Source organism: Panthera uncia, assembly GCF_023721935.1.
Source record: "Panthera uncia isolate 11264 chromosome A3 unlocalized genomic scaffold, Puncia_PCG_1.0 HiC_scaffold_12, whole genome shotgun sequence".
Taxonomy (NCBI): Eukaryota; Metazoa; Chordata; class Mammalia; order Carnivora; family Felidae; genus Panthera; species Panthera uncia.
The window spans coordinates 3,323,647-3,350,654 of NW_026057579.1; the positions used below are offsets into that span (position 1 = coordinate 3,323,647).

Below are 27,008 nucleotides of genomic sequence, written 5' to 3' on the forward strand. Positions count from 1 at the left end.
AAAAAAAAAAAAGGAGGAAAAAAAAGGAAAAATGTCAAATAGTTAAACAGTGCCTATGGAGTTATGTCATGTATATTCTGGGATCCCGAGAAACTTAACAGGGAGGAGTGGGGAAGTTTAAGTTGGTCGGTAGTTCTCATTTAAGATATCCACACTCTGCTAAGAATGGCATAGGGCTAACTGATTTGGAGCCCAGATGCTTCAAATATGAACAAAAACCATGAGAACAAAATTTTCTAAAAACTGTAGGCTTTTTTATTCAGTTAAGAGGTAGACAGATGAACATGGAAGGCTGTCCCATTTTACTTGCCCAAAGTTCATATTCCACTTCATTCATCCATCCCACACTGCCAGAAATCTTAAATAACCACAACTGCCAGAAGGCTTTTTCTTCCTACTTCTTTTTAGCAATAATAGTCAATGAATTGCTTGCAAAGAAGTTACTACTAACTTAAATCTTCACCGTGTCCAAAGAACCTCGTCCCTATAAGAAGTTCCCACATATGCCAATGGAACCTGCCACTACCGGACAGGAGGGCAGAGTACAAACGGCTCTATTTCTCTAAGAGACTACAAGGGAAGCTTCAGTTATGTTTCTGTTAAGTCCCTGTGCATGTTAGGGCAGAAGCTGGTGAAACCACCAAAGCAGAGCACACTGTGTCAAATGGCTCTGAATGGTTTAAAAAAAAAAAAAAAAAAAAAAAATCACAAGTTATCTTCAGAGACAACATTAAAACATAATGGAATTGAAGCCTGATACAAAAAGTAGAGAATTATGTACAGGAATTCACAGCCCAGAAGGAAAAGGGACCTTAATAGGAACCAGTGGAAACCTGGCTATTTTACATAGCTAATTTTGAGACAAGTCATACTTAGCACAAAAGCAATTATAGCACAAGTAACACTTCCCTCCCACAGCTCCCAAACTTTAAAAAGACTCTTGTCGGTCTTCTGTAACACTGTGATCATTCTTCAAAGGAGCAGGAATGTGTAAGGTGGCCCCAAACATTGACAGGAATTTTAATCTCAAACAGCTTCACGCTCAGAGGATGACATATTTGAAGACTGCCATAATAGCAGCACTGATAACGCCAGAAATGGGGACTGTAACAAACCAGGCCATAAAAATGTTGCGGAAGAGTCGCCAATCAACAGCCTTTTTGGATCGGAGCCAGCCAACAGATACAACAGAACCCACCTAGCAGAGAAAGGGAATCAAGGAAACTGATTAGTAAAGGCCAATGGCATTTTGGTAACAGACACATGACCTTATTTATGTAGATAAGGAGCCCCAGACTGCTGGATGAGACTGATTCCATCAAAGATGGTTTGTATTAAGAAGATTACTAATAAGAAGATAAAAACAATATAAAAATCCAATCATTAAGTCTGTGCCAATTGGGGTAAAATAGGAGAACACTTCCTTTTTCTCTTCTGAGCTACTGGAATTTAATCAACTACTTTAATGAACTACTTTAATATTGAACCACTTGGGGTGCCTGGGTGGCTCAGCTGGTTAAGCGTCCGACTCAATCTCAGCCTCAGGTCATGATCCTGCAGTTCGTGAGTTGCAGCGCAGAGCCTGCTTGGGATTCTGTCCCCACCCCCCAAATAAATAAACTTAAAAAAATATATTGAACTACTTTAATAAGAAGTTATTTTAAGTTTTAGGTTTTCCAAATATCATTTCAGAGGGAGGCAGATATTAGACCTCATAGCCAGTGACCTAGAGATATCCTGGAAGAAAAAGGATAACTGACAGACTCCATCTTTTTAAGATCAACCAACTTAAATTGCCTTAAGGAAGCCAGTTTCTTCCTCTTCCCACAGTTAATGCATGGCCATCACGCAAAGTCTGAATTCAACAAGTTTCTTCATACTTCAATTCAGAGAGTCTCTGAATATATTCTTTCCATAAATAAACTGCCCTTCAATGTCCAATAAGCCTCACAGACTTGCTAACCAATACAAAAAGGGCTTTTGCATCATTTGGGGAAAACCTACATCATTTGCTTAAATAAGCATACTAGACCCAAAAATTGTAAAATGTAATAAGCTTTTACATTCTTACAGTCTCGTCCTGAACTTGTGAACTCTTCAAGACTCCAACTGTATAAAACTTTCTAAACCACAGTTTCACACTTAAAAACTCTCTCCATATTATTAGAGCCATTCAACAGACACAATATGTTTACTTACTTTACAATGCGTTGTACTGATGGGAAGACCAATATTTGATGCAATTACCACAGTGAGGGCAGATGCCAGTTCAATACTGAAGCCACTGTAAACATAGAAAGATTAGTTGTCAAGAATAGAAACTGATATTTTAATAAGCTAACATTATCTCAAAGTTAACACAATCTTACTATGCTCTGATACTCGGTGACAAAACCTTCACTAACAATCTTTAATTCGCTATAGCTCCTGAAATATACTTTAAATCAGGCTCTCGGGGCACCTGGGTAGCTCAGTTGGTTGAGTGTCTGACATCGGCTCAGGTTGTGATCTCACAGTTTGTGACTTCAAGCCCCACATCAGGCGTGCTGTGCCAGCACAGAGCCCACTTTGGATCTTTTGTTCCCCCTCTCTCTGTTCCTCCCTCGTTCACACTCTCACACTCAAATAAAACACTAAAAAAAATTAATAAATAAATCAGGTTTAGGCGCCTGGGTGGCTCAGTTGATTAAGCATCCAACTTTGGCTCCGGTCATGATCTCACAGTCCGTGATTTCAAACCCCGCATTGGGCTCTGTGCTGACAGCTCAGAGCCTAGAGCCTGCTTCGGATTCTGTGTCTCCCTCTCTCTGACCCTCCCCTGTTCATGCTCTCTCTGTGTCTCAAAAATAAATAAACATTAAAAAAAAATTTAAGTAAATATATCAGGTTCTCTTCCCTCTTCTCTAATGTTTTGAGGTTTTAAGGTTTTCTGGAAGCTCGTTATTAAAGTTTGCACTTTTATTTTGAAGAATTTAATAATCAGTCTCAGCTCCCAAGTAAAGACAAACTATACATAGCTATTCACTCCACACACACCTTTCTCAGAAAAGCTGTACTGTTAAGAAACCACTGGAAATTAATATTTGACCAAAATTATGTTTAAGGGCCAGACAGTATGTAAAACCTACAAGTTCACACAATGAGAGTAACATCAGGAACTTATATAAGCTTGGGTTACTTTAGATGAAGAGTTGTGTGGTAACACTACACAGTACTATGAACCTTAAGAAAATGAGCATTAATCTTTCTAAGACCTGCTTTGCCAACTTACCTAGAAGGTGTGATCGGTGTCAGATCTTTCCCCATGGTCTGGATAACTCTCCTTCCCCAAACCCACAGACCAATACAAATACCAACTCCACCATAGAGCAGAAGCCATATCGGTGTTGCCACTTTTGAAGAAACATCTCCTGTGTCATAAACCAGATATAAAGCAACCAGAGGACCGATGGCATTGCTGAAAGAAAAAAAGAGGATGAAGATGATTTTTCAGGCAGAACTAGAATTTCGCAAGATCCAGTTTGCTAAATGACCTACTAGATTATTCAAAGCAAAGCTGGCAAGCTCATCCAAAAGAAATAAATGAAACCCCAACATACACAGCAGAAGAATATAAAAGCTGCTCTCAGAAGAATCCCATGCATTTGGTGGCCTATCTTCCAATAGGTAGCCTAAAAAAAACGCAGGTTCCAATGGCCAGTTTACAAACCACAAGACTAAGGCTAACAACTAACAATTCATTCCTTAGGGACAGTGATTAAGTTTTTCATCTTACACTCAGAGAATTTACTATCAAAGAACTGGATCCTATCTCAATAGACAAGACCATTCTTTGTAATCTCTCTAAAGAAAAAAATTGTACTGCCTGTTTAATAAGTCAATAACTGCTCTGACCTCATCCTTTCTAGACTATTTAGTGTCCCACGGGGTGGTATGAGCAGCACAACCACAAGCAGAGCCTTATAAAAGGGATAACGTGATATAAAAATAGGAAGTGTGGTGGGGGGTACTTGGGTGGCTCAGTAGGTTAAGTGTTCAACTCTTTTTTAATTAAAAATTTTTAAACGTTTTTATTTTTGAAAGACAGAGCTCAAGCAGGGAGGGGCAGAGAGGGAGACCCAGAATCTGAAGCAGGCTCCAGGCTCTGAGCCATGAGCAGAGAGCCCAACGTGGGGCTGAAACTCACAAACTGTGAGATCATGACCTGAGCCAAAGTCAGACGCTTAACCAACTCAGCCACCCAGGCACCCTTAAGTGTCTGACTCTTGCTTTGGCTCAGGTCATGATCTTATGGTTCCTGAGTTCTAGTCCCATGTCAGGCTCTGCACACTGGCCAGGAGAAGCCTGTTTGGGATTCTCCCTCTCCCGGGCCCTCCCCTGCTTGTACTCGCTTCCAAAATAAATAAATAGGGGTGCCTGGGTGGCTCAGTCGGTTGAGCGTCCAACTTCAGCTCAGGTCATGATCTCATGGTTCGTGGGTTCGAGCCCTGCGTTGGGCTCTGTGCTGACAGCTCGGAGCCTGGAACCTGCTTCTGATTCTGTGTCTCCCTCTCTCTCTGCCCCTTCCCTGCTCATGCTCTGTCTCTGTCTCTCAAAAATAAATAAATGTAAAAAAAAATTTTTTTAAATAAACAAACTTAAAAAAAAAAAAGAAAAGAAAGCGTGAGGCTGAGATTCCAAGTCAACTGACCTGACATCATTTCCACCATGGGCAAATGACCCAAAGCAGGCTGTCAGGATCTGCAGGAACTGGAAGAGGAGAGATACCTCCGGTTTATCCTGGTCATACCATTCTTCTAGAGAGCTGCTACTTCCTTTTCTGTCACCCAGACCCATCTCTGCCTTGACACTCATGTCCATCTCAGATGCCGAGTGAATATCAGACACAGCATTGCAGTAACTGGTGTAACTATCCATTCGAATTCGCTTCTTGCTCTCCGCGTTAGGCCATGTCAGCTTCTCCATTTCTTCACCTTTCTGTTCACCTTCTTTGGCACGGAATGAATCCAGAGGCATGCCACAAATTGCCATGGTGTAGGAAGTATAGCTATTATTGCGCCTCAAGGGTTTGTCGCCAGAGTCTCCCATGCAGTCTCCCACCTTGGCAAGATGTAATTTATGCAGCAGCTCTTTGTATAAGCCAGAATCTTTATGCACGGTATGATACTGATAGTGGCCACTGGAGTTCATCTGGTTACTGACGGCTTGATTGAACTGAACAAGGTTCCCATTAGGCAACTGAACTGCTCCTGGCCAAGACCAAAACAGTCACATTAAATACAAAGACCATCAGATCCAAACAGTGAGCCCCCTCACCAGTACAGGTAACAAAGTAAAACTCTTATTTTCCCCACTGAAGAAACCACTCACCATTCATGGCGCTGTCTATGCTGGTTTCCTCTTTCAGGTCCACACTGGGAAGCCTCTCTCGCTCTGGAGCTTCCTCCAAGTCTCCAAGTTTGAATGAGACTGTTCTCTCCTCCACCACAGCCCGGAGGGGCACAGTGGCAGATCCTACCTCAGAAACGGGACTCCTGGTTTCAATATCACTGACAGACAACTTTGTTTCTTCATGGTCTTCTTTCAAGCTATTCTTTTTTTCCATTAAGGGGCTTTCAGAAGGACTACACTTTATTTCTCCTAGAAAAAACGGGGGATTTTTGTTTGGTTTTGACCAAACTAACTTGTTCCCCATCTCCCCTTTCCCCCCACCTCAAAAAAATCCAACTCAAAAATATATTTCAATGAAAATTCTGGATAATATTCCTGTCTACTTCATTTGCCATATCTCCTATCTTTCCTTTGCAAAGATATAGCAATGCTTCAGGGGTCACAAGCTTTTTCAGTAAAGGGCCAGACCGTAAAATATTTTTTTAGGCTTTGTGGGCTCTGTTGTGTATTCCTGTCCTTCACAAGACAAAGATTGTTGTTTTACAAGGGTAAAAACCATTCTTAGTTCCCTGCTGACCCATTCTGAGGTGAAAGATACCTCAAAGCATGAGGCTGACAGACTGAAAGTTTAGACTGCATCTAGTTTATGTTCTTCTTAAAAAAGGAATGCCCCCAAATTTCAGTCCAGGAGCTCAAGTAAAGCAACAGAGCTCAATGCAGGCAACTAAAGATGACAACTTGAATTCCCACCTCCTGAAACAGAGATGTGCCTTATGGTTCTACCTTATGGTTCTAAATGCCATGACTACACAGGAATATTTATTTTCTGCCCATCCTACCGATGCCCAGTATGTTTACATGTTCATTCAGGCATCACAACTAGGCTACAGACTAGGACATAAAACATTATCAAGACTTGTATCATCTTCTCCCAGACTGGGGGAAAAACGAGGTCAGAAAGTGGTGCAAGCCTCGTTCCCACTGTCCGCTCAGCACAACCAGACTAGCAAAGACCAGAGCCTCTCAGAGGCGTCTCAGTGCAGCTGCATGACGCAGCACTCTTCCTAAGGCCTCTGCAGTCTGTGCATCCGTCCACTTCCGAACAACAAACTTGAAATCACTAACCAAGCATTTGCAGATAGAAAGGGCTGAGATTACTTTAAAAGCTCTCAGCCAGTAAGGAAATGAATACAAGGTTTAAATAAGACTGATGCTAACCAAAATTTATTGTATTTAATTATACTCTACTACCATGTGATAGTAATGATCTAAATGATTCCTTCACATTAACACTGGAAAATGTCTACCTCTAGAATCTGTGCTATAATTCTGAGAATTAACGAAATCTAAAGTCAGATATAAATATGTGACTTAGCTTTACAGGCCCAAATCTGAAATTACACACAGAAGTAGTTCAGATAAATGTTTCTTGAAAATATTTTGTATTTACTCCTTATTTTATATTAAGATATCCTCACACTTCCCAATTAATGTAAGCTACATCTCTATATATTTCTGTCACCAGCAACTGATGTACGGTAAAAAAAAAAAAAAAAAAAAAATTACATTAAAGGCCCAGTTTGCCCCTAGCATATGTCAAAAATCTCTTATAACTAAGGGCGCCTGGGTGGCTCAGTCAGTTGGGCGACCGACTTCGGCTCAGGTCATGATCTCACAGTCCGTGAGTTCGAGCCCTGCATCGGGCTCTGTGCTGACAGCTCAGAGCCTGGAGCCTGTTTCGGATTCTGTGTCTCCCTCTCTCTCTGACCCTCCCCCTGTTCATGCTCTGTCTCTCTCTGTCTCAAAAATAAACGTAAAAAAAAAAAAAAAAAAAAAAAAAAAAAAATCTCTTATAACTAGGTCTCAGGTCATTTCAAGTCAATAAAAACAGTTTGGGCAGGGGCACCTGACTGGCTAAGCCAATTAAGCGTCCAACTTCCACTCAAGTCATGATCTCGCAGTCTGTGAGTTCAAGCCGTGCATCAAGCCCAGTGTCAGACTGCTTGGGATTCTCTCTCCCTCTCTGCTTCCCTTCGCCCACTTGCACGCGCTCTCTCTCTCAAAATAAAAAAAATTTAAAAACCTAGTCTCTCTCTCTCAAAAAAAAATTAATAAAAATTTAAAAACCTAGTTTAGAACAATAAACCCATATTTTGAAATCTCATTTAAATGTGTGACTTCGCCAATCTACCCAAATAGTGAGTTTTTGTACACAAGAAGTTAAAAGACACATTGCTAGTTAAAACGATCTGCTACAAATTGTTACTTACGTTCAATTTTTCTCTTCATCCTGGGACATACAAAGAACCAGACGATAAGGGCACAGAAAACTGCACATCCCACCGAGATGAGGATGGTGCCCCACAGAGGAAGTTTGTCAAAGCCCAGCACTAGGAGATAAAATGGTGCATCTTGAAAACCCCAGGGCGACAGCCCCCTGCAACAACGTGTAAACCCTCCTCGGGGGGACTCTGGGGTTCCCCCCAAGCCAGCCCATCACCCTTTACAACTGCTGCCAGCCTTAGGTCCACAGGGTTTATTGTACTGACTACACAAATTCAGGAGAAAAATCCAATGGTCATCTGAAACCCACACCTCCACCTCTGGCCCACTCTCCACACCTACTGGATTCAAGTCCCCCAAGTTCCTTCAAAAACTAGCTTTTTTCCCTTTCTTTGTTTAGAAGATAAGGATTACTATACTCTGAGGATCTGCAACTAGCTATGAAAAAAAGGAAGCATTCCACTCCCTAGCCTCCACATGGTAGCTGCCACACATTATGTTTGCACATACAGATTTTAATGTTAAAAAAGGGACCCTAAGAATCACATTTGTCATACTGATAAAATTTTCTGTGGAAGTTAATCGAATCCATTGTACTAACCTCCAGCAAAAACCTTTAATAAGATTATCTCTTAGGATACATTATCAAACTAAGATACAGAAAAACCGGAATATTATCTATCAAAAGATAAGGATAGTTCAAAGGACCATCTTTCACAAAAATAGTTTAGTGGTAATTTCATTAACAAGGCATATCTTAGAGACATGCCTACTTTTCACATGGCTTTGGGATCATTAATATCAGTCCTCATGTGCTTACCCCTTAACTGCCAATAGGCTTCAAGCCACTAGCCTATACTAAGGACAGCAGCAAAGCACTACAGAATTCTATTTAAGCCTGTAAGATGTTATAATGATCTGTAGTTCATCCACAAATAGCTTGGCTACCTGCAGTTCTTTTGCTTTATTCTGATAGGAATAGATTACCTATAAAATGGAAAATCTATTGCCCCCCAATGATTAATATTTAAAAATCAGATGTAACCGTGGTCCCTTCAAAACTAAAGTTCTATAGTGACTACAAATCTTTCCATTTTAATTCCTATCAATTCTGACCATGTAGTCACACAAACTAAAATATACATGAAGCTTAATTAATCTCTATCACAGTTTAAATCTATGTTCCAAGCCAAAAGGGGAAATGAGAAAGGGAAATTTTTCTTGTAAATGATCCACAAAGAACAGAACAAAAATATCCCAAGTTCCTTTTTCAAAAATGATTGCAAGTTTAAGTTTCTAATTTCACTGAACTATGACCTTTGCTGCTACCAGATAAAACATCTGTGCTTAGAGTGTCACAGGAGACTTTAGTTTAGCATGAAGAACTCAATTTAAAACATAATTGGAAATGTAGCATGCAAGCTTTTCTTTGCCTGTACCATTTGGTGAGGAGTCTGGTATCCCCTAAGTAAGATCAATATTCTCATAAAGTTATCCATTTTCTTCCCTAATTATTCCAAGAATAAAGACAAGGTTAAAAATACTTAGCTAATTCCATTTTTGGCCAGTGACTTACTACTTCAGTGAAGTTTAAGAACCAATTTACAATCCATTAATCAGAAACCAATTTAGTGGGCTCCAATGAGCATTAAAAAAAAGCTAAAGAGAAGTATCTGAAAACATGAGGACACAGCACATAGTAAGGGTAAGTAGCTTCTAAATACTATTCTAGTTTTCTTTCCCTCTCTGTCTCTACGTGCACATATGTCTTGGGCAGCAACGTACAGTGTATTTTTTCCAGTGGGTCACAATTAAAAGATCAAAAGCCACTCGCCTGACCATCAAGTCAAAAGACCCTAGAGAGCGAACCTGAACTGATAAAAAGCAGGTACTGTCAAGTTACAAGTTAGTAATCTTTTTCAGTTGCTAAATTGAACACGGATCATATTTTTATCCATGCTTTGCCTTAGTCCCAAAATAAAAGTAATCATCCCAATCTTTATATCCTCACAAATTATTTTTCCTCTTAGCTGCATGAATTTCTTCTTCCAAGTGCACTTAGATCAGGTGTTTAAACATCCCAACTCTTCTCATTCAAGCAGATTCAGGGAAGTAAATTTAGTGCTTAGAAACAAAAGTAGCTCCATTTGGGAGAGAAAAAAGAGAATATCCAGCAAACCAGTCCTAAATGACTGATTATTGAAGACCAAATATAACTAATTACTCTTCAGCAGTTGAGGTCAGTATCAATTCCAGTTATTTTTAGCACAGAAAGGAGAAAGGGAGGGAGAAGATCATATTATCGGTGGATCCTGTGAAGACTATAAAGAGTAAAGGTCTGTAGTGATTTAGAATCTGAGCAGGTCTCTTTGGTTGAAAAACTATCTAGGTTAACTCAGCATACACTAGCCTGCAGCCTTCTGAAATGGGCGCAGGCCAGCCACCTTCTAGGAGATTTCAGCCCTGTAAAGCAAAAAGGGGTAAATTGGGCATTTAATGCAAGTCTTATAAACAACGTTAAATTCACATTTAAATATTTTGATATGTACTTACAAGGTGCTCCAGTATACATGATGGAAAAGAGGTTTATTCCAACTGTGCAGGCATAGAAAACTGGCAAAGCTCGCAAACCATTAGGAACAGGATCTGTCTAAAAAAGATTATCAAGATCAGTATCTTGAAAGGTGTTATAAAATTATGTTAACTAACTTGAACTTAAATTTAAAAAAAGGGGGGGGGGTTAAGTTAACTCATTTCCATAGAACTTTGTAAAAGGGCAGGTTCAGGAATTACATAAGGCCAGTTAATGGTATCCATAGTAGTAGGAAAAGCCCAGTTGGCCTTGCTCCTGAAAGTCTCCTTACCAAGGCTGATCTCATCTTTTACATCTACCTGAATTTAAATTTGTGTTTGTTTTAGGTTTTTTTTTGGGGGGGGTGGGGGGGTGCTATTTTTCTAACAAAGTCACCTACACCAGTGACTGGTAATGTCTCAAATAATGTTTCAACACCCAGAGTCCTAAGGTACCTGACTGTCCAGATGTAAATCCGAGCATACACCTGAGATGTACTATACATTTGTAAAAGATATCAAGAAATGGACTATGAGATGTCAGGACATTTCTCACCATGCCTGCAAAGATTTCTTAAAATCAAAACATGCAGAATTACCTGCAACAACAATCTTATCTAGACATTAACAAATACACCACTATTAATGACTTACCAAAGAGCTAAGATAAAAATCAATTGTACACTAAGTTACCTCCTCATTCAACAGACTGTACCAAACACAATCCTGGGCACTAAAATATGGGAGTGAATGAGAAAGTTCCTGCCCTCAGAGAACTAACATTTACATTCTAATACAGAATAATGTAAAGTAGCAATAAATGCTATGAAGAAAATAAAGAAGGGTAAGGAAGAGGCAGTGATGGAAGGCAGAACACACTGGGAATTATCAGTGGAACAAAGACACAAACCTGGTAAGTCAACAAGCCATGTACATACATAAGGGGGGCGGGGGGGGGGGGGACAACACAGAATATTGCAGACAGAGATATCAGCAAGTGTAAAAACCCTGAGGCAAAAAACTCAGGAATTGCAAAGAGGCCAGTGTGACTGGAAATAAAAAGAGCTCCACTTAGAACAAATGTGTATTAATTCTACAGGAAAACACCCAGGTCAAACACTTAAAGAGAACACAAACTTGAATATATGGGAAGGCTAAACTATGAAGATGTTATCCTAAAGGTTTAATGCTGTCTGGATAGCAATCCAAAAGAAAATCTTGGGAAAGAAGAGAAAGATCCAAAGTGCTTCTAAAGCTTCTAACCAGGATAATCAACAGTTGGGAAGAGGGAGGTAGTGGCTGAAGACAAACACAACAGAAGAGAAAGGAAAGATGCCATTCAAAATCAGTAGAGATGGGCCCTCACTGAAAAACACTTTGAATTTTAGCTTCCCATGAGGTGCCTGGGTGGTTCAGCTGGTGAAGCGTCAGGACTTTTGATATGGCTCCAGTCAGGTCGTGATCCTACCGGTGTTGAAATCAAGCCACAAGTTGGGCTCCGTTGTGAGCCTGCTTGGGATTGGTCTCTCACTCTCTCTGCCCCTCTCTCCCACTCTCTCTCTCAAAATATTTTTTTTTTTAAGTTAATGTTAGGGGCACCTGGGTGGCTCAGTCAGTTAAGGGTCCGACTTCAGCTCAGGTCATGACCTCACAGTTTGTGAGTTCGAGCCCCGCATTGGGCTCTGTGCTGGGCTCTGTGCTGACAGCTCAGAGCCTGAAGCCTACTTCAGATTCTGTGTCTCCCTCTCTCTATTCCTCCCCCACTCGCACTCTGTCTGTCTCAAAAATAAATAAAGATTAAAAAAAATTCAAAAACTTAAAAAAAAAAGTTAATTTTAGCTTCCCTATCCATACTTTAACTATATATAAACACATCAATAAATACACAAATAAATACGTGCTACATATAGAGAAATAGCCAAAATAAAAATGATAGCCTATACCTAGAACTATTCAGCATCCTGGAATAACTCAACAGTGTGGGACACACTCCAAGGGCAATCAATAAGCTATCAATTCATAAGATCCCCCCAAAATCAAAACCCATTAGAGATCTATAAACATTATGTAGGGACTTCTCTTAACAGATTTTCAAATACAATTTGGTAACATGGTATCAAATCAAACTAATTAGAGTTGAGAAATAATAGGTTTTATTTTATTTTTCTGGGTTTTATTTTTCTGTACAGTCCAATTATGTATTCCCTGAGGTAACCAGTATTTAATTAGTAGCAGGGAAGGTAGTAAATGAATGATACTTGTGGTTTATTATGAAATACAAGCTCACCATCTTTTAAAAAAAGGCAAAGTTCATAAATCTAGGAACTCTTACTCCCTCCAGACTCGTCTCGGTCACTCGCAAGAGATAACCAAGGCTAACAACTTTATAAGATTTGTATTACTGTATGACCCATCTAACTACACACTTGGAACTTTATCTGGAAATAATGTAAATATCTCATCATCCAGTCATGTGAGATGGGAAGGGGGGCGGGGGGAGTCTTGGTAACTCCCCATCCCCAACCAGAATAGTTCATTGTTTACATACTGGATGTTCTGATAAGCCTCTAAAGAAAAAGGCTCCTCTGAGTTTGAAAAGATGTCCTAGATTTAATGTGATTCCTAACAAAAGGGAGACTGCTCAAAGACCCATTTTTCTCTGACTAGCATTTAAATAATAGGATAACTTTCCCTTTTCCCCCATTCCTTTATTGCCCCTAGCCTTTAAGGAGAAGTACCTCATCTCCACTCTGGATTTTCCTACTAGACTACCCAACACCCTTGGCACAGACATCAGAAAACAGAAAATTTTAAAAAAGCAATTTTAATGTTAATTTCCAAAACAGAATCTTAAGTTGAAAAGCAGCTTAATGGTCAAATATTCAGACTTTAACAGCCAGTACCCCCAAAGGTTACCAGCATAAGGATGTTTTGAGATTTAAAATCGAACAGTAACCACAACTATTCACATTCATCACCCAAAAACTCATTAGCAGATTGGACACAAGACTATGATGGGTCACAGGGAGGACAGGGGAGTTTGGAGGTAAAAAAAAAAAAAAAAAAAAAGTCCTCAAAGTCAATACTGCTAAACACTATTCCAATCATTCTTGATCATGCTCTCATCCTCATACCTACATAAAGAATATATTGTTACAAAGGGAATATATTTAACTCCAGCTCCAGCTCTCAACTGTGGGTAGAAAAATACCTGCCATGCAGTTCTCAAATGAGAGATACTGAACACCTAAAAATCCCTCTTTGCACCTCAGAGCACCACCATTTCCCCTCCAAGAAAGAAGACAAGTTTTATCTTGAGACATACAAAGCCTCTCCAGAATCAGAACAATCTGCTTCCCAATAAATAATCAACAAAGACCCAGTGTAAAGTTTCATAAAGCAGGAATCCATAATACAGGATCCTATGTATTCTCCTTGTTCTCTGGTATGGAGTAATCTATATGGCTCTAATAAAAATACTGAAAAATCTGATCTGTGACTACCAGTAAGCCTCGAACCTAAGCATCATGTTATCTATCATATGCTACAACAATTCTGGGGATCCGGCGGGTAGCTCATCAAATCTGCTTGCTAAATAAAACGGTATCAAACTTCAAGTCCATCAGTAGTAACAATGAACTATTTACTCTCAAATTCTAACCAATCTATAAATATTTCAATTTTCCAAGTATTCAACTGCTATATTCTGGCAGACTCAGGCCATAGGAAAGAACAATTAATGAATCAATTTACCATAGTGTTTCTACAAAGGCGCAAACCCTTCCCTACAAAAGCTTACAACTAGACCGAACAAGTGGGTCTGAATATATTCTTACCCCTTGGGACTAAGCTACCTATCTCTCTTCACTCAGATGTCTACAGTTTAGGAGCATTTTACAAACTTACAATGGGCCGTTAAGAGCCATTCACCTCAGAAAAAGGACAACTTTGTTTCCTCAGAAAAATGCATTTATTCTTACCAAGTAATTCAGTCCAGTGACAACATCCCTTGTCGTCTACATTTATTTTGGAGCCAGCATCAGACTTCTTGATAAAAGAAATGCTATTGGGTCCCTCAAAAGGGATTTTCAACTGGACAGGAAATTAAATGACTGTCTGGAATTTTTTTTTTTTTTTTTTTTTTGAGGGCCAAGGGAAAAAACAAAAAACACCTTTACGGGCTCTTTTTACCCCATCTGGGAAATTAGAGTCAAGTCACTGTGAAATATAGAGTCCCCACCCTGAAGCTTATAACCTGGTTATGCTAATCAGCACGACAAAAGTTAACTGCGTGGAAACCCAAACTACTCAATTTAACTGTCGACTAAAAAAACATTATGTCAAGACACATTACGACTTACGAACCCCAAGCTCATAAGTCAAAATGGTCCAAAAACAAAAATAATAATAAGTCAAAATGGTCCATATATGTTGTTGATTTAGAGAAAACAGTAATCTACAAACACCTGTACAAAATCACCCTGAATAAATTTCCTTATTTTTTCATTCCCAGCTTCTCCTCTATTTCTTGGCACACCATATATTCATTCAATTTTTCCTTCCTGAATGCATTCTGGGCTATCGAAAACTTGACTTTTTCAGAGAGCTCAGCAACATACAAGAGGTGTACCGAACACAGACGTATTTTTTAACTTTCCAAGGCCACACTAATCACATCTACAAGAAGGCTAGCAGTCTGAATACCATTGAGTGTGACCCACCAAAGGTCATAAAAGAGGGGAGAGAAAGATTACCTTACGGAGGATGAATGCACGAACAAGGAAGAATAAAATTCCAGACATAATACCAGAAAGCAGTGGAGAGATGAACCAAGACATCACTGGAACAGAACACATTAAAAAGAAAAACGTCAACTGATGAAAATCAGGAACCAAAAAACACTTTAAGTTTTAGTATTCCATCTTCAAAACTTTCCATCCCTCCATTTTACACCATTTATGTCATATAATGCCATGGTAGCACATGACAAGAATAAAAATTAAAAAGCCATTTAAAATTAAACATACCAATTTTTATCAGTTCAGACCACTTGACACCCTCCTGCCCCTTTGCCACGAGGGAGAAACCGATGGTTGCACCAACAATACAATGGGTTCCAGAAATGGGAAGCTTCAAAAACGAAGCCACTAGTTGCCACACAGCAGAACCTGAAACACAGGCAAGTTTTATTAAGTGGCAAAATTCTCAGGAATGCAGTGCCTTCCGAAGAAGAAAACCTGAAAGGGAGAGCCCAAGTATGGAACCACCCGCTTGCTCACCCGCCACCAAGGGTCAATACATAAAAAGAACTTACCAAACATAGCACTGACAGAGCCGGCCATCAACAGCTGTTGGGTCGAGTTGTACATCTCCACGTCGATCAAGCCCTTCCTGATTGTTTCGCTCACTTTGGCTCCCAGAAGGACGGAGCCCACGGTTTCAAAAATACTAGCTAGGATGCAGGCTTGCTTGAGGGTCACTACACCTGAGCCCACAGCTGTACCAAACGAATTTGCTACATCATTGGCTCCCACGGAGAATGCCAAGACAAATGCAATAATGAAGCCCAGGATCAGCATCCATAGGTAGTCCATCAATGGACCAGAAGCAGCAGTAGCAGCAATAGTACTGGTAGTCAGCGTTGCCCCGGTAAATGCCATTCTCTAGACTAGTGGTTTTTATTAATTGTAAGAGAATTACTGAGCGGCTTTCAAGATGTGTAAACAGAATATGAGGTATCAAAAATGCTATAATAAATAATATATATTATATAAAATTAAATACTGTAAACTACGGCACAGAAACCGAGCTGGGGAGTTACTGCTATACGCTGCGTATGAGCATCTGTTGTCTGGGGTTTCTTTGGCTCTGGAGGGCTAAAAGCAAGGAGAATTCCATGGCGGAGAAGAGAAAGGACGCAAGTTCATCCTGGGGGGGGGGGGGGGGGGGAAAAAAAAAATAGCAGCGCGCCCTTGGGGGAACCCTTGCGGCGCCCCACGAGGCTGGGGGCTCCGGCCTTGTCCTCTGGCCGCAGCCCACCGGCCCCGGCCCCGAGCGGGGAGCGCGAGGTGGTGGGCACGTGGCGCCGGGGACCTCCTCGTCAGCGCTCGCCCAGCCCGGAATCCCCCACCCCCACCGCCCGCCGCCCGCGCGCGCCCTCCCCGCGAAAACCGGAAAAGGGCCGTTCCCGCGCGCGCCGCCCGAGGACCGCCAAAAAGGCCCGCGGGCGGGCGGGATGGGGGAGGGAGGCGGACGGTAAGGAAGCCAGAATCCCCGTCCGCCGCCCACGCCGGCCCACCAGACCGCCTCCCGCTCGACGGCGTCGGCGCCTGGTCCCGCCGGGAAAGAAAGCCTTTCCAAGGTGGCGCCACCACTCACCAGAGGAAACCAAGGGCCGAGCGGAAGACCAGACGCGCAGGCTGCGGCGGCGGCACGGACGCACGCACCTGTGGTCGGTGAGCAGACGGCCTGGGGCGGAGGCTCGGGGATGGATCGACAGGGCTGGCGACCCACCCAATGAAGCACCCGCGGCGCCTCAGCGGCAGAGAAGAGAGAGCACGCAGCGCGCGCCGGCAGCCATCACTCTGGCGGCACACGCCGCCGGCCGCCACTTATAGCCGGCGCCGCGACCCGCGTGACCCGCAGCGCCTCGCCCCTGCTCCGGAGCCCCGCCCCCGGGGTGGTGCAGCCCACGCCTGCCCGGCGTGCCCAATCGGGTGAGCCCTTCGGCGGCGCTCATTGGCCAGACCCGCGCCCGCGGCCACGCCCCCGGCGGGGAGCTTGTCCACGTGGGGAGGGCCGACCCCCTTTCTGCAGCCTCGCCCTAGCGTCCGTGTAGCGTCTCGCCGCTCGGGTTAGTTACTGGTGGAGGCCGTAGGGGACCCTAGCTGTGCCGCCAGAGGTCGTCGGGCCGACTTATAGGGGCGGCGACCAAGGTCATTCCTAGTTTCCCTTTTGCGGGCCCCATTTCATATTGCTGACCGCTTCTCAAGCCTTCTTTTTAGCTTACTTAATGACCTGCCGCGTCCAGAGGCCACACCTGGCCGAGTTCCCTCCCTCCCGTCCAGTGACGCTGCGGGGGAGCTCGAGCCCTCTGGCTCTGGATCCAGTCTTGGCACGTTGTCGCACCTGTGACTTGCCCTTGGCCAGACAGGCACTGGGGGGGAGGGGGGGAAAGCTCACGTGGTCGCTTTGCTCCCGCAGTCATGCACTTGGGAGAAAACGGAAAGAGTGAAGAGTCACGAGAACCAGGTTGTCTCCCCGATTATAGCGCAGAGCCTCAGGAAGGCTGTGGGTCATTAATTTCCCTGTAGTGGACCTGTGTTTTCTGCGTGGCGGCTGTGGCGCTGGGAGGAAGGACAGTGCTTCAGATTCAAATCCTGACTTCTACTTGCTGCAGTGTGTCACCTTGAGCAAATTCCAGATCTTTCAGACTGCATCGTCACGAATGTAAAACGTTAACAATCAGTACCTACCTTGTGGCAGGATTTAAATGAGTTAACGTGGGCGAATGAGACCAGAGCTGTGTAGGCACCGAACTCTAATTTCCGGTTTGCTCTTAATGTAAAAATGCCTGTTTTAGGATGTAGGAAAGGGTGAAAGGGGATGTTCTCTTTGCATCCCGAAGCTTTCCTATTCTTTTGACATAAAAATTGATTTCTGGTCTCCTACAGGGTATATAATGTAGTTTTGACATTAATAAGATTTGCTGTGCACATTTGAGGGCATTCTGTTGTGCAGCTTAAGATCAAAAGTAATCATGCCTGGAGATTAAAGTCGTGGTTTCTTGTCAGGGTTGTAGTGAGATTGAAGAATTTCACCAGAAATACTTAACAGGCTTAGAATGTTCTGGAGCCCTCCCCACCTTTTTGCCATCTCTAGCAGCAGGGCACTGAATAGCAGAAACAAAGATGCTGTAAATCATTGCTATGTCTGGGACATCTATGGAGGCTTGAACTATACATGAGTATCCTCTGACCTACCTCGAACATCTGATGGAGTTCTATGAGTAACAAAGTTACAGAGTTACAAAGCTCTTGGTCCCAAGGTCATGTCTGAAAAAGAAAATTGCATGTCCGGGTGCAATGACCCTACAATGCAATTCTGATGTAATTCTGGCACCTTAAAATGTACTCCTCCCTCAACCTTCAGTTCATTTCAAGGTTATAAAAAAAATTGAATAAAAGGACTGATCTGTTAAAGGTGCTTAGTGTTCTGCCATTTAAAACAATAATTTGGGGGGGGGTGTGAAGTAGGTGAAGGGGATTAATAGTACACTTATGATGAGCCCTGAGTAAATGTGTTAAATTGTTGAATCATCATACACCTGAAGCTAATGTAACACTGTATGTCAATTGTACTTGAATTTAAAAAATAAATAATAAAAATTTTAAAACAATTTTCAAAGCAGTTATTTGTAAGGGAATTGTTTCACAGTATGTGCTTTTTGTTTTGGGGTTTTTTTGTTGTTGTTGTTTTGTTTTGTTTTCATTTTGTCCATGGGTGTACTTTTGCTCATCTGTGGTATTTAGCCCTTCAAGTTGGCAAATACTTGCTAGACAACCTCTTTGCGGGGGGGGGGGGGGGGGGGGGAGCCAGAGTGAGTGAGCACAGTCCAGGCCTTTTGGGATGGGCTTGCAGAGAATGGGAGAGCCCTGGGGCAGAGACTCAGAGAATTCGTCATTACAGATGAATTCTGCCAACATCTTTAAGCTGGTCCTATCCTCCTTCCTTAGGACAACAGAGTGCCTCTGCCAACCAGACTATAAGAAGAGAGAGATGGGAGATTAGGGTGGGTCCTGGCCACCTCACCAGGGGAGAGAGCATCAGTGGAGTACGGCCCTTAGAGACCTGGACTTGTCTTGGTCCTGATAATCTTCATCCTCCCATAGGGGAGAAGAGGTAAGGCTCTGCCTATGAGAGAAGTTACAGTGCCTTGATAATGGAAAGAGGAGGTAAGAGGACCGCCAGTTGACACACAAATGGCACTGGTTCTGACCTTATCGCTGGACGTGGGAAAGAGGGCAGAGAGCATTTGGTCTAGTGGTTAAACAGACTGTAAAGCCATACTATTTGCTCTGCTCTTCACTAGTCCTGTGACCATGGGCAAATTAATTCTCTGCCTTCGTCATCTGTAAAGGGGAGATGTTGAGAGTCCCTACTGTTACAGGGCCATTATGAGGCCTCAAGTTATGTAGAGCCCTTCTAAAGTTCTCGCACATGGATGGTCCTCTCTCGGCATTCATGTTCTTCTTAAACTAGCTGAAGGCCTGGTGTGTGTGTGTGTGTGTGTGTGTGTGTGTGTGTGTGTGAGAGAGAGAGAGAGAGAGAGAGAGAGAGGTGTCAGAGCTGCCATCTGGGCCAAGCTTTTTCACACTTCTCCCACTGCTCAAAGAAAATGAGGGGCCACAAAAACCTGGGACCTTCTGCCACAGGGGGAGGGGCAGTGTGTAGCAGAGGACACATCGTGGGCTCACTGGCCTGGTGGTGGGAGGCCTGGGCCTGGCCCTGGCCCTGGCCCTGACTGCCCACAGGATCTTTGGTAGATCGGAGTTACTCCCACTAAGCTCACAAACCCAAGGGTCCCCCACCCATCCTCATCCTCAAAGAGCACAAAGCAATACAACCTACCACATGCTGCTAAACACCAACCTGGGCACTGCAGGTTTGGAGTTTTCTTGGAGGTGTTTCCATCTCTCACTCACTTGGTGGAGGCTAAGCTTTTGAGATCTGGGAAAGCAGACCCACCACCCCCTGCAGGCCTGCAGAAGTGGGACAAGAGGAGGACGCGACATCACTTCTGCACTTTCAGAGCCCGAGAGACTTGCAGTCAAGGAAATGTTTCTGAGGTCATTGTTCAATGAGCATGAAGTAAGCATCCCGGAAATAGTCTGCTTGGAGGGGACTAACTGCATTGGAATGGGAACATTGTGGAACAAGACCAGGTTCAAAGGCAATTTCAGAGGCTGTCCATTAGGATTTGGATGGAGCAGGGAAAAGAAGGCAGGAGCCTTTGAATAAATGGAAACTGCCTCTGCTCTACCCACAACTCCCTCCCACTTGGTTATGCTTACACATGAATGAGGTAGGAATTGCTGTGATTGCGACTGATGGTTTACAACTTGCCAAGCACTGTTTCAGGTGCTCTGTATCCTATCATGCGACACTCTCAATAAACTTTAGGTTGATGCACCTTGTTTTGCAGGCTGAGAAACTGAGGCCCAGAGAATGAAGCAACAGTTAAATGAGCGAAGCACTTAACAAACTTCAAGTCCGTAGGTGCCTTTTCTCCGGCTGTCAGTAAGTGCAGAGGCAACTATGATGCCCTAGGGTGTTAACTGTTGTTTGCACTTAACACATTTACTTCCCCCTTCTTTCTTTCTTATTTTTATTCACTCTGTTGCTTTTACAGCCAGCATGTTAAGCTTCCTCAAACCCTGTTGGAATAGAAAGGGCATATCTAGGAGAGCTGACTCCAAGATTGTCCCCAGTTTCTCCAGCACAAGAAGAGGCAGGAAGTCAGGGGCACATGGTCTCTCCAAAAATAAAGTTGATAAAGTAGCCTGACCATGTCTCAGAGTTCCTGAAAAATCTGTTCTCTTGAGACTTCTCAAGAAAGGAAGTCTGTCTTCCACACACCTGTAGTCAATTCCTATAGGCAATAGGTTCAGAATTAATTAATTAATAATAAATAATAAGGACCACACATCACCATCACCACCTCCACTTTCCTACCTGCTGTGGATGTGGCTGGCCTCTGCCTTCAAACATTTCCTCACTTCCCATCAAATAGGACCGGGCACCAAGTATCCACAGCTCTGCCCTCACCAGGTCCAGGAAAAGTTCCAGACAAAGAGGGAATGTATGGGGAGGGTGCTTTCAAGCACCCAGAAAGCCAAGCTCTGATGTGGAGACACTGGTTGAGACTGGTCTCAGGCCAGTGTCCCATAGCAATAAAGAGCTGGATTTTGGTTGCATCAGGCAAATGGGTCAGTCCATTCCTCTGCCCACCCAAGGAGTGGGGGACAGGGCCACCCACTCCACACTTTATGTGGTTCCTCCCTGACTGCTCATCGCCTGGTCTCTTTCCTTTGGTTTTAAGTTCACATGTTTGGGTGTGATGTGGCTTAGGACCCAGACAGGGGGCAGAAGGACAGTTCTTAGAGCTTGAAATGGTCCTGAAGTCTCTGGTTTTCCCTTGAGCCAGCTTTAGGACAGCCCGGTGTTTTTGAACACTTGTTCAGAAAGACCTCTCTGGAGACCTAAACTGGGTCTCCCATTGTCTCCAAGGCCCACATTTCTCAGCTCTTACCCAGGAAGCAAGGAGGAAGGGCAACTTGCTGGAAACTTAGGAACTGTGTACAATGAAGATCCTGTGGCAGACAGGGAGGGGTGGGAGGGGAAGGTCAGCTCACTGCCACCACACCCCAGGACATGTGGTTTTAGGCTAAGAAAGTGAGTGGGCAGCAGGACGTGAGTCATTCACACAGCCATCCCAAGGACAAGGTAGAGGGGAAGGGCTTTAGGCACTGCATTCCTCCCCCTAGCTCTTCATTTATTCATTCACTCAACAAATAGTCTGCTATAGATCTGGCAGATCAGCAAGCTTGAACAGCCCATGCCTTCACAAAACACAAACTCCTTAGATCTAGAACTTCATGCCGAGGCCCGGCCATGAACGTAACAGCCAAGGAAGCAAAGTCAACCTTCTACTCCCCGCCCCCCCGCCCCCACCACGCACACCTCCCACTACTGTACTCTCATGGTTTATTTTCCAGTACACCCTTATTATCGTTCATTCTCTCACCAAACATTTCCAGAGTACAAGAGAGTGCCAGGCCACTCATCCCAGAGTCTACCCCACACGGCATAGCCTCCTGCTCTCCATAGGCTCCCTGCTCAGCTGGCCCAGAGCCCCCTCAGTCTTCTGATTGCCTCAGCAAGAGAAAGCTCTCCAAGAACTCCACAGGGCCCCATGGGTAAAGCTGGAGGAAAAAGCTGTCTGACTTGGGGGAGAGATCAGAGCCTGGGCAGGCCCAGAAGTTCAGGTGTTTGGAGCCTCAAAGTGGGACTTTAGCTGTTGGAAGCGGCTTCATGGGACACTGAGGTTCTGAGCAGAACCCAGTTTCTTCATTTTCAGTGGGCAAATCCTTTTCTAATGATGGGCACCTTCTTGCCCTCTGCCCAGAGCCTGGCTCCTTAAAGTGTGGTCTGCAGGGGCGCCTGGGTGGCTCAGTTGGTTGAGCATCTGACTTCAGCTCAGGTCATGATCTCGCAGTTTGTGCGAGCCCCGCGTCAGGCTCTGTGCTGACAACTCAGAGCCTGGAGCCTGCTTCCGAGTCTGTGTCTCCATCTCTCTCTGCCTCTCCCTTGTTCATTCTCTGCCTCTCTCTGTGTCAAAAATAAATAAACTTAAAAAATAATAATAATAATAAAAAAAAATAAAGTGTGGTCTGCAGCCTAGGAGCAAAGGGGAAGATGCATGGTCTCAGGCCCCACCCAGACCTACTGAATCAGAATCTGCATTTTAACAAGGTCACCATGTGATTCATATGTACATTACAGCTTGAGAAGCAATTACGGGAAGAATAATGATTCTTGTTACCTGGTAAGTTTAGAAACAGTATGTTAACACATTCTTTTTCAGTTGGATATTCAAAGGCCACCCCTTTTTTCTATATTAAGTCCTACTTTCCTGAGCATGCGCTCCTACCGCTTCAGCTGAGCAGTCCGTTCAGCACACAGGCTCTGAGGTCAGACTATCTGAAATTAGAATCCTGGCTCTACCATTTCCCTGCGATGACCTTGGGCAAATCACTTCACTTCTCTGTGCCTCACGTTTCTCCTCTGTAAAGTGGAGACAATAGGGTTGTTATGGGGATCAAATAACTAAAGTGTTTGCATGGCACCCTGCATTTAGCAAGCACGCAATACATTTGGATACTAATTGGATTTGGGTGTCCCCAAATTTCTGACACACATTTGCTGTCTTTTAGGATGAAATGCTTCTGGAGTTGATGGTCTCATCTATTATGCAGAGATTCTTTCCCATTTTCCAAAAGTGACTTTATTTCCTGAGGGCAATTTCCTGTTACCCCAAAATACATCCATTTCGGGACTGTCCATTTAATTTATTCCATACTTGCCATCTGCAGGGAACTGAACTTTTTTTTTCCATGTTTTTTTTTTTTTTATTTCCAGTATAATTAACATACAGTGTTATATTAGTGTCAGGTGTACAATACAGCAGTCCAACAATTCTATACATCACTCAGTGCTCATCATAATAAGTGTACTCTTAATCCCCTTCAGCTGTTTCACCCAATCCCCACCCACCTCCCCTCTAGTAACCACCAGTTTGTTCTCTATAGTTAAGAGTGGGGCACCTGGCCGGCTCAGTTGGTTAAGTGTTTGGCTCTTGATTTCAGCCCAGGTCATAATCTCATGATCTGAACTACTTGGGATTCTCCCTAGCCCCCTCCCCAGTTCATGTTCTCTCTCTCTCTCTCTCTCTCTCTCTCTCTCTCTCTCAAAATAAATAAATCAACATTAAAAAAAAAATACTGTCTTGTGGGGCACCTGGGTGGCTCAGTTGGTTAAGTGTCCAGCTGTAGCTCAGGTCATGATCTGATGGTTCGTGGGTTCAAGTCCCAGATTGGGCTCTGTGCTGACACCAGTTTGCATTCCCACCCACAGTGCACAAGGTTCCTTTTTCTCCACATCTTTGCCAACACTTGTTGTTTCTTGTGTTTTTTATTTTAGCCATTCTGACAAGTGTGAGGTGATATCTCATTGTGGTCTTAATTTGTATTTCCCTGATGATGAGTGACATGGAGCATCTTTTCATGTGTCTGTTGGCCATCTGTGTGTCTTCTTTGGAGAAATGTCTGTTCATGTCTTTTGCCCTTTTTTAATTGGATCATTTGATTTTTTGGTATTGAGTTGTATAAGTTTTTATATTTTGGATACTAACTGCAGGAAATTGAACTCTCCTGGGGGGAATTGAACTTTTTTGCGGGGGAGTTTTTAAGATTTTTTAAGATTTTACTTTTAAGTGATCTGTATAGTTAACGTGGGGCTCAAACTCACAACTCTGAGATCAGGAGTTGCACAGTCCCCAAACTGAGCCAGCCAGATGCCCTGGGAATCGAACTTTTTTTTTTTTTTTTTTTTTTAGTTAGTTAATATACAGAGCAATATTGGTTTCAGAAGTAGAACTCAGTGATTTATCATTACATACAAAACCCAGTGCTCATCACAACAGGTGCCCTTCGTAACACCCATCAACCATCTAGCCCACCCCCCACCCATCTCCCTCCATCAACCCTCAGTTTGTTCTCTACCATTGAGAGTCTCTTGTGGTGGGAATTTAATTTTTTACCTGTGACCTTGGATAATGCCCCAACCATGATTTACAAAAACTTCAAATTTGTATGTAGGGCTCTTACCCTCCTGGGTAAGCCTGCCCTGAGGAAGGGTGGGGGAGTGGGGGGAGAAGTGGGGGCGTGGGAGTTATAGGGTAATATAGGATCTAGCCAGTTTTCACAGGAATGGTGCATGCGCTGCCCAGCCTCCTTAGTCGGATTTTCAGGATGGTACCAGATTCCTGAAAGAAAAGGCTCAGAAGGGAGGAGGGAGATTTTCGGAAGAGAGAAGGTTTACTTTAAAATCAAGCTTCACTGAAGCATTAGTGCAGCCATTTTTATTTTAGTTCAGCTTTATGCTTTTAGGAGGGTTCATAGGCAGAGCAAGTATCATTACCCTATCTTACAGGGATATGAAAGACCAAGAGCCCACAGCCAGATAGTAAGTAGGAGAGTAGGGCTGGAACACGGCAAGGTGGGCCCTGGCAGGCATTCAATGAATGAATAACTCAAAGGCCAATGTTCTTCCCTCTAGATTTAAACCAGAGAAGCTGTTTACAGGAGTGAGGCTTTCAGGCAGATAAGGGAGAGAAGAAAAAGAGAGTTACTTCACTTTCTAGGATGACCTCAATTAGAAAATATTTTATTCCATTGTCCCCATAAAAATTCGTATTTGTCAGCCTTATGTTCTGACTAGTTCATAAATTGTGGTCACTGAAACTATCAAGCTGAACAATATGCACTCCTATTAAAAACCACACCATGCAAAAACAAAAACAAACAAAAAACACACCATGCAGATACTAAAAAAGAAAACCCAGGCCCAAAATGGAGTCACTTATGCTAAGCCAAGTCACCAAACTGGGGCTTAATCCTTAACCTAATGGCATTTATAACTTTCCCCGGAAATGTAGTCTTAACCAGTTAGTCAGGAATTTTCTGGTAAGCGCCAATGAGGTCATCTGTCACATGGGCCCTCTCTATCCCCCAAAGGAAGATGAGGTAATCCACCTAATAAGACCCTTGCTCTTACCCCAAGGGAAGATGACCTTGCTTCACAATATCCTTTCTTTTCTTTTGCTAATTGTTCCACACACCCTCACCCCAACACACATCCTTCCACCCTGTTTCTGCCTATAAAATCCTTCTATAGTAAAACCTTGGATTGGGAGTAACTTGTTCTGCGAGTGTTCCACAAGACAAGCAAACATTTCTAATAAATTTTAACTTGATAAATGAGCAATGTCTTGCAGTTCGTGATGCGGAACGTCACATGAACACAACTGAGCCAATGGTTCTTGACATTCCCTCTGATATACAAGTGCTTTAGATTACAAGCATATTTCTGGAACGATTTATATTCACAAACCAAGGCCTTACTGTATTTTGTGCAGCTCCTTGGAGCTCTTTTCTATTTGCTAAATGTGATGCAGCCCAACTCATGAATTGTTGAACAAAGCCAGTTTGATCTTTACATTTATTTGGATGAATTTTTTAATGTTTATTTAGTGAGAAAGAGAGCACAAGTGGGGGAGGGGCAGAGAGAGAGGGAGAGAGAGAGAGAGAGGAAGAGAGAGAATCCCAAGCAGGCTCCACACTGTTAGTGCAGAGCCCAATGCTGGGATGGAACCACGAACTGTGAGATCATGACCCTGAGCTGAAATCAAGAGTCAGATGCTTAACTGACTGAGCCACCTAGCACCCCAGGTGAATATTTTTTTAAGTTTATTTATTTTTTTAGTAATCTCTACACCCAATATGGGGCTCAAACTCACAACCTCACAACCCCGAGATCAGAGATCAAGAATTGCATACTCTTCTGACTGAACCAGCCAGGCACCCCAACTATGGGAGGGGTGATATGAATTTTGTGGGTTTTTTAACATTTTTATTTATTCATTTATTTACTTATTTATTTTGTGTTTATTTATTTTGGGGAAGGGGGGAGGGGCAGAGAGAGGGGGAACAGAGGATCCGAAGCGAGCTCTGTATGGCAGGTGCCCCTGAATTTTGTTTTTTAACACAGAAGACTATCAAGTTAAAAGTGCCCCTCCTAGGGGCACCCAGGCGGCTCAGTCAGTTGAGTGTCTGACTTCAGTTCAGGTCAGGATCTCGTGGTTCATGAGTTTGAGCCCTGCGTTGGGCTCACTGCTCTCATCATGGAACCTGCTTCAGATCCTCTGTCCCCTTCTCTCTCTGCCCCTCCCCCAGTTGCGTGCGCACTTTCTCTCGCTCTCTCTCAAAAATAAATAAAACATTTTTTTAAAAAGTGCCCCTCTTAGGACCCCAATTTTCTAATCTGACCCTCAAAATAACTACTATTACCAGTTCCTTCTGAATTCAAGTTGGATACATTAAATATGTACAGCTTTTTGTAGGTCAGTCATACTTCAATAAAGT

General features: G+C 43.2%; 1 protein-coding gene and 1 long non-coding RNA gene across 3 annotated transcripts; one reads left to right on the plus strand and one right to left on the minus strand.

The window, feature by feature from the left end:
• Positions 1-232: 232 nt before the first annotated feature.
• SLC20A1 (solute carrier family 20 member 1) lies at positions 233-16,712 on the minus strand. Its single transcript, XM_049652144.1, has 11 exons — positions 16,624-16,712; positions 15,560-16,173; positions 15,273-15,413; positions 15,000-15,085; positions 10,228-10,324; positions 7,662-7,781; positions 5,371-5,640; positions 4,691-5,249; positions 3,272-3,457; positions 2,200-2,284; positions 233-1,198 (listed from the first exon to the last, which is right to left on the minus strand). The coding sequence occupies exons 2-11, from the start codon at positions 15,903-15,905 to the stop codon at positions 1,043-1,045; spliced, it is 2,046 nt and encodes a 681-aa protein (XP_049508101.1). The 5' UTR covers positions 15,906-16,173; positions 16,624-16,712; the 3' UTR covers positions 233-1,042.
• Positions 16,713-16,878: 166 nt separating this feature from the next.
• LOC125937444 (uncharacterized) lies at positions 16,879-20,801 on the plus strand. Of its 2 annotated transcripts, none has more exons than XR_007462381.1 (3): positions 16,879-16,961; positions 18,981-19,146; positions 20,450-20,801. It is a non-coding gene; the product is annotated as an uncharacterized LOC125937444 (long non-coding RNA). The 2 variants fall into 2 exon arrangements; XR_007462380.1 differs by lacking the exon at positions 16,879-16,961 and having other exon boundaries at positions 18,851-19,146; positions 20,450-20,544; positions 20,657-20,801.
• The last annotated feature ends 6,207 nt before the right edge of the window (positions 20,802-27,008 follow it).

Excerpts from the sequence above, each read along its gene's own strand:
- SLC20A1 (XM_049652144.1), bottom strand. The coding sequence starts at position 15,905 with ATGGCATTTACCGGGGCAACGCTGACTACCAGTACTATTGCTGCTACT. Across the intron at positions 7,782-10,227 it reads CATGTATACTGGAGCACCTT|TGCTGGGCTTTGACAAACTT; the intron begins GTAAGTACATAT and ends TTTATCTCCTAG. Across the intron at positions 1,199-2,199 it reads TCAGTACAACGCATTGTAAA|GTGGGTTCTGTTGTATCTGT; the intron begins GTAAGTAAACAT and ends TTTCTCTGCTAG.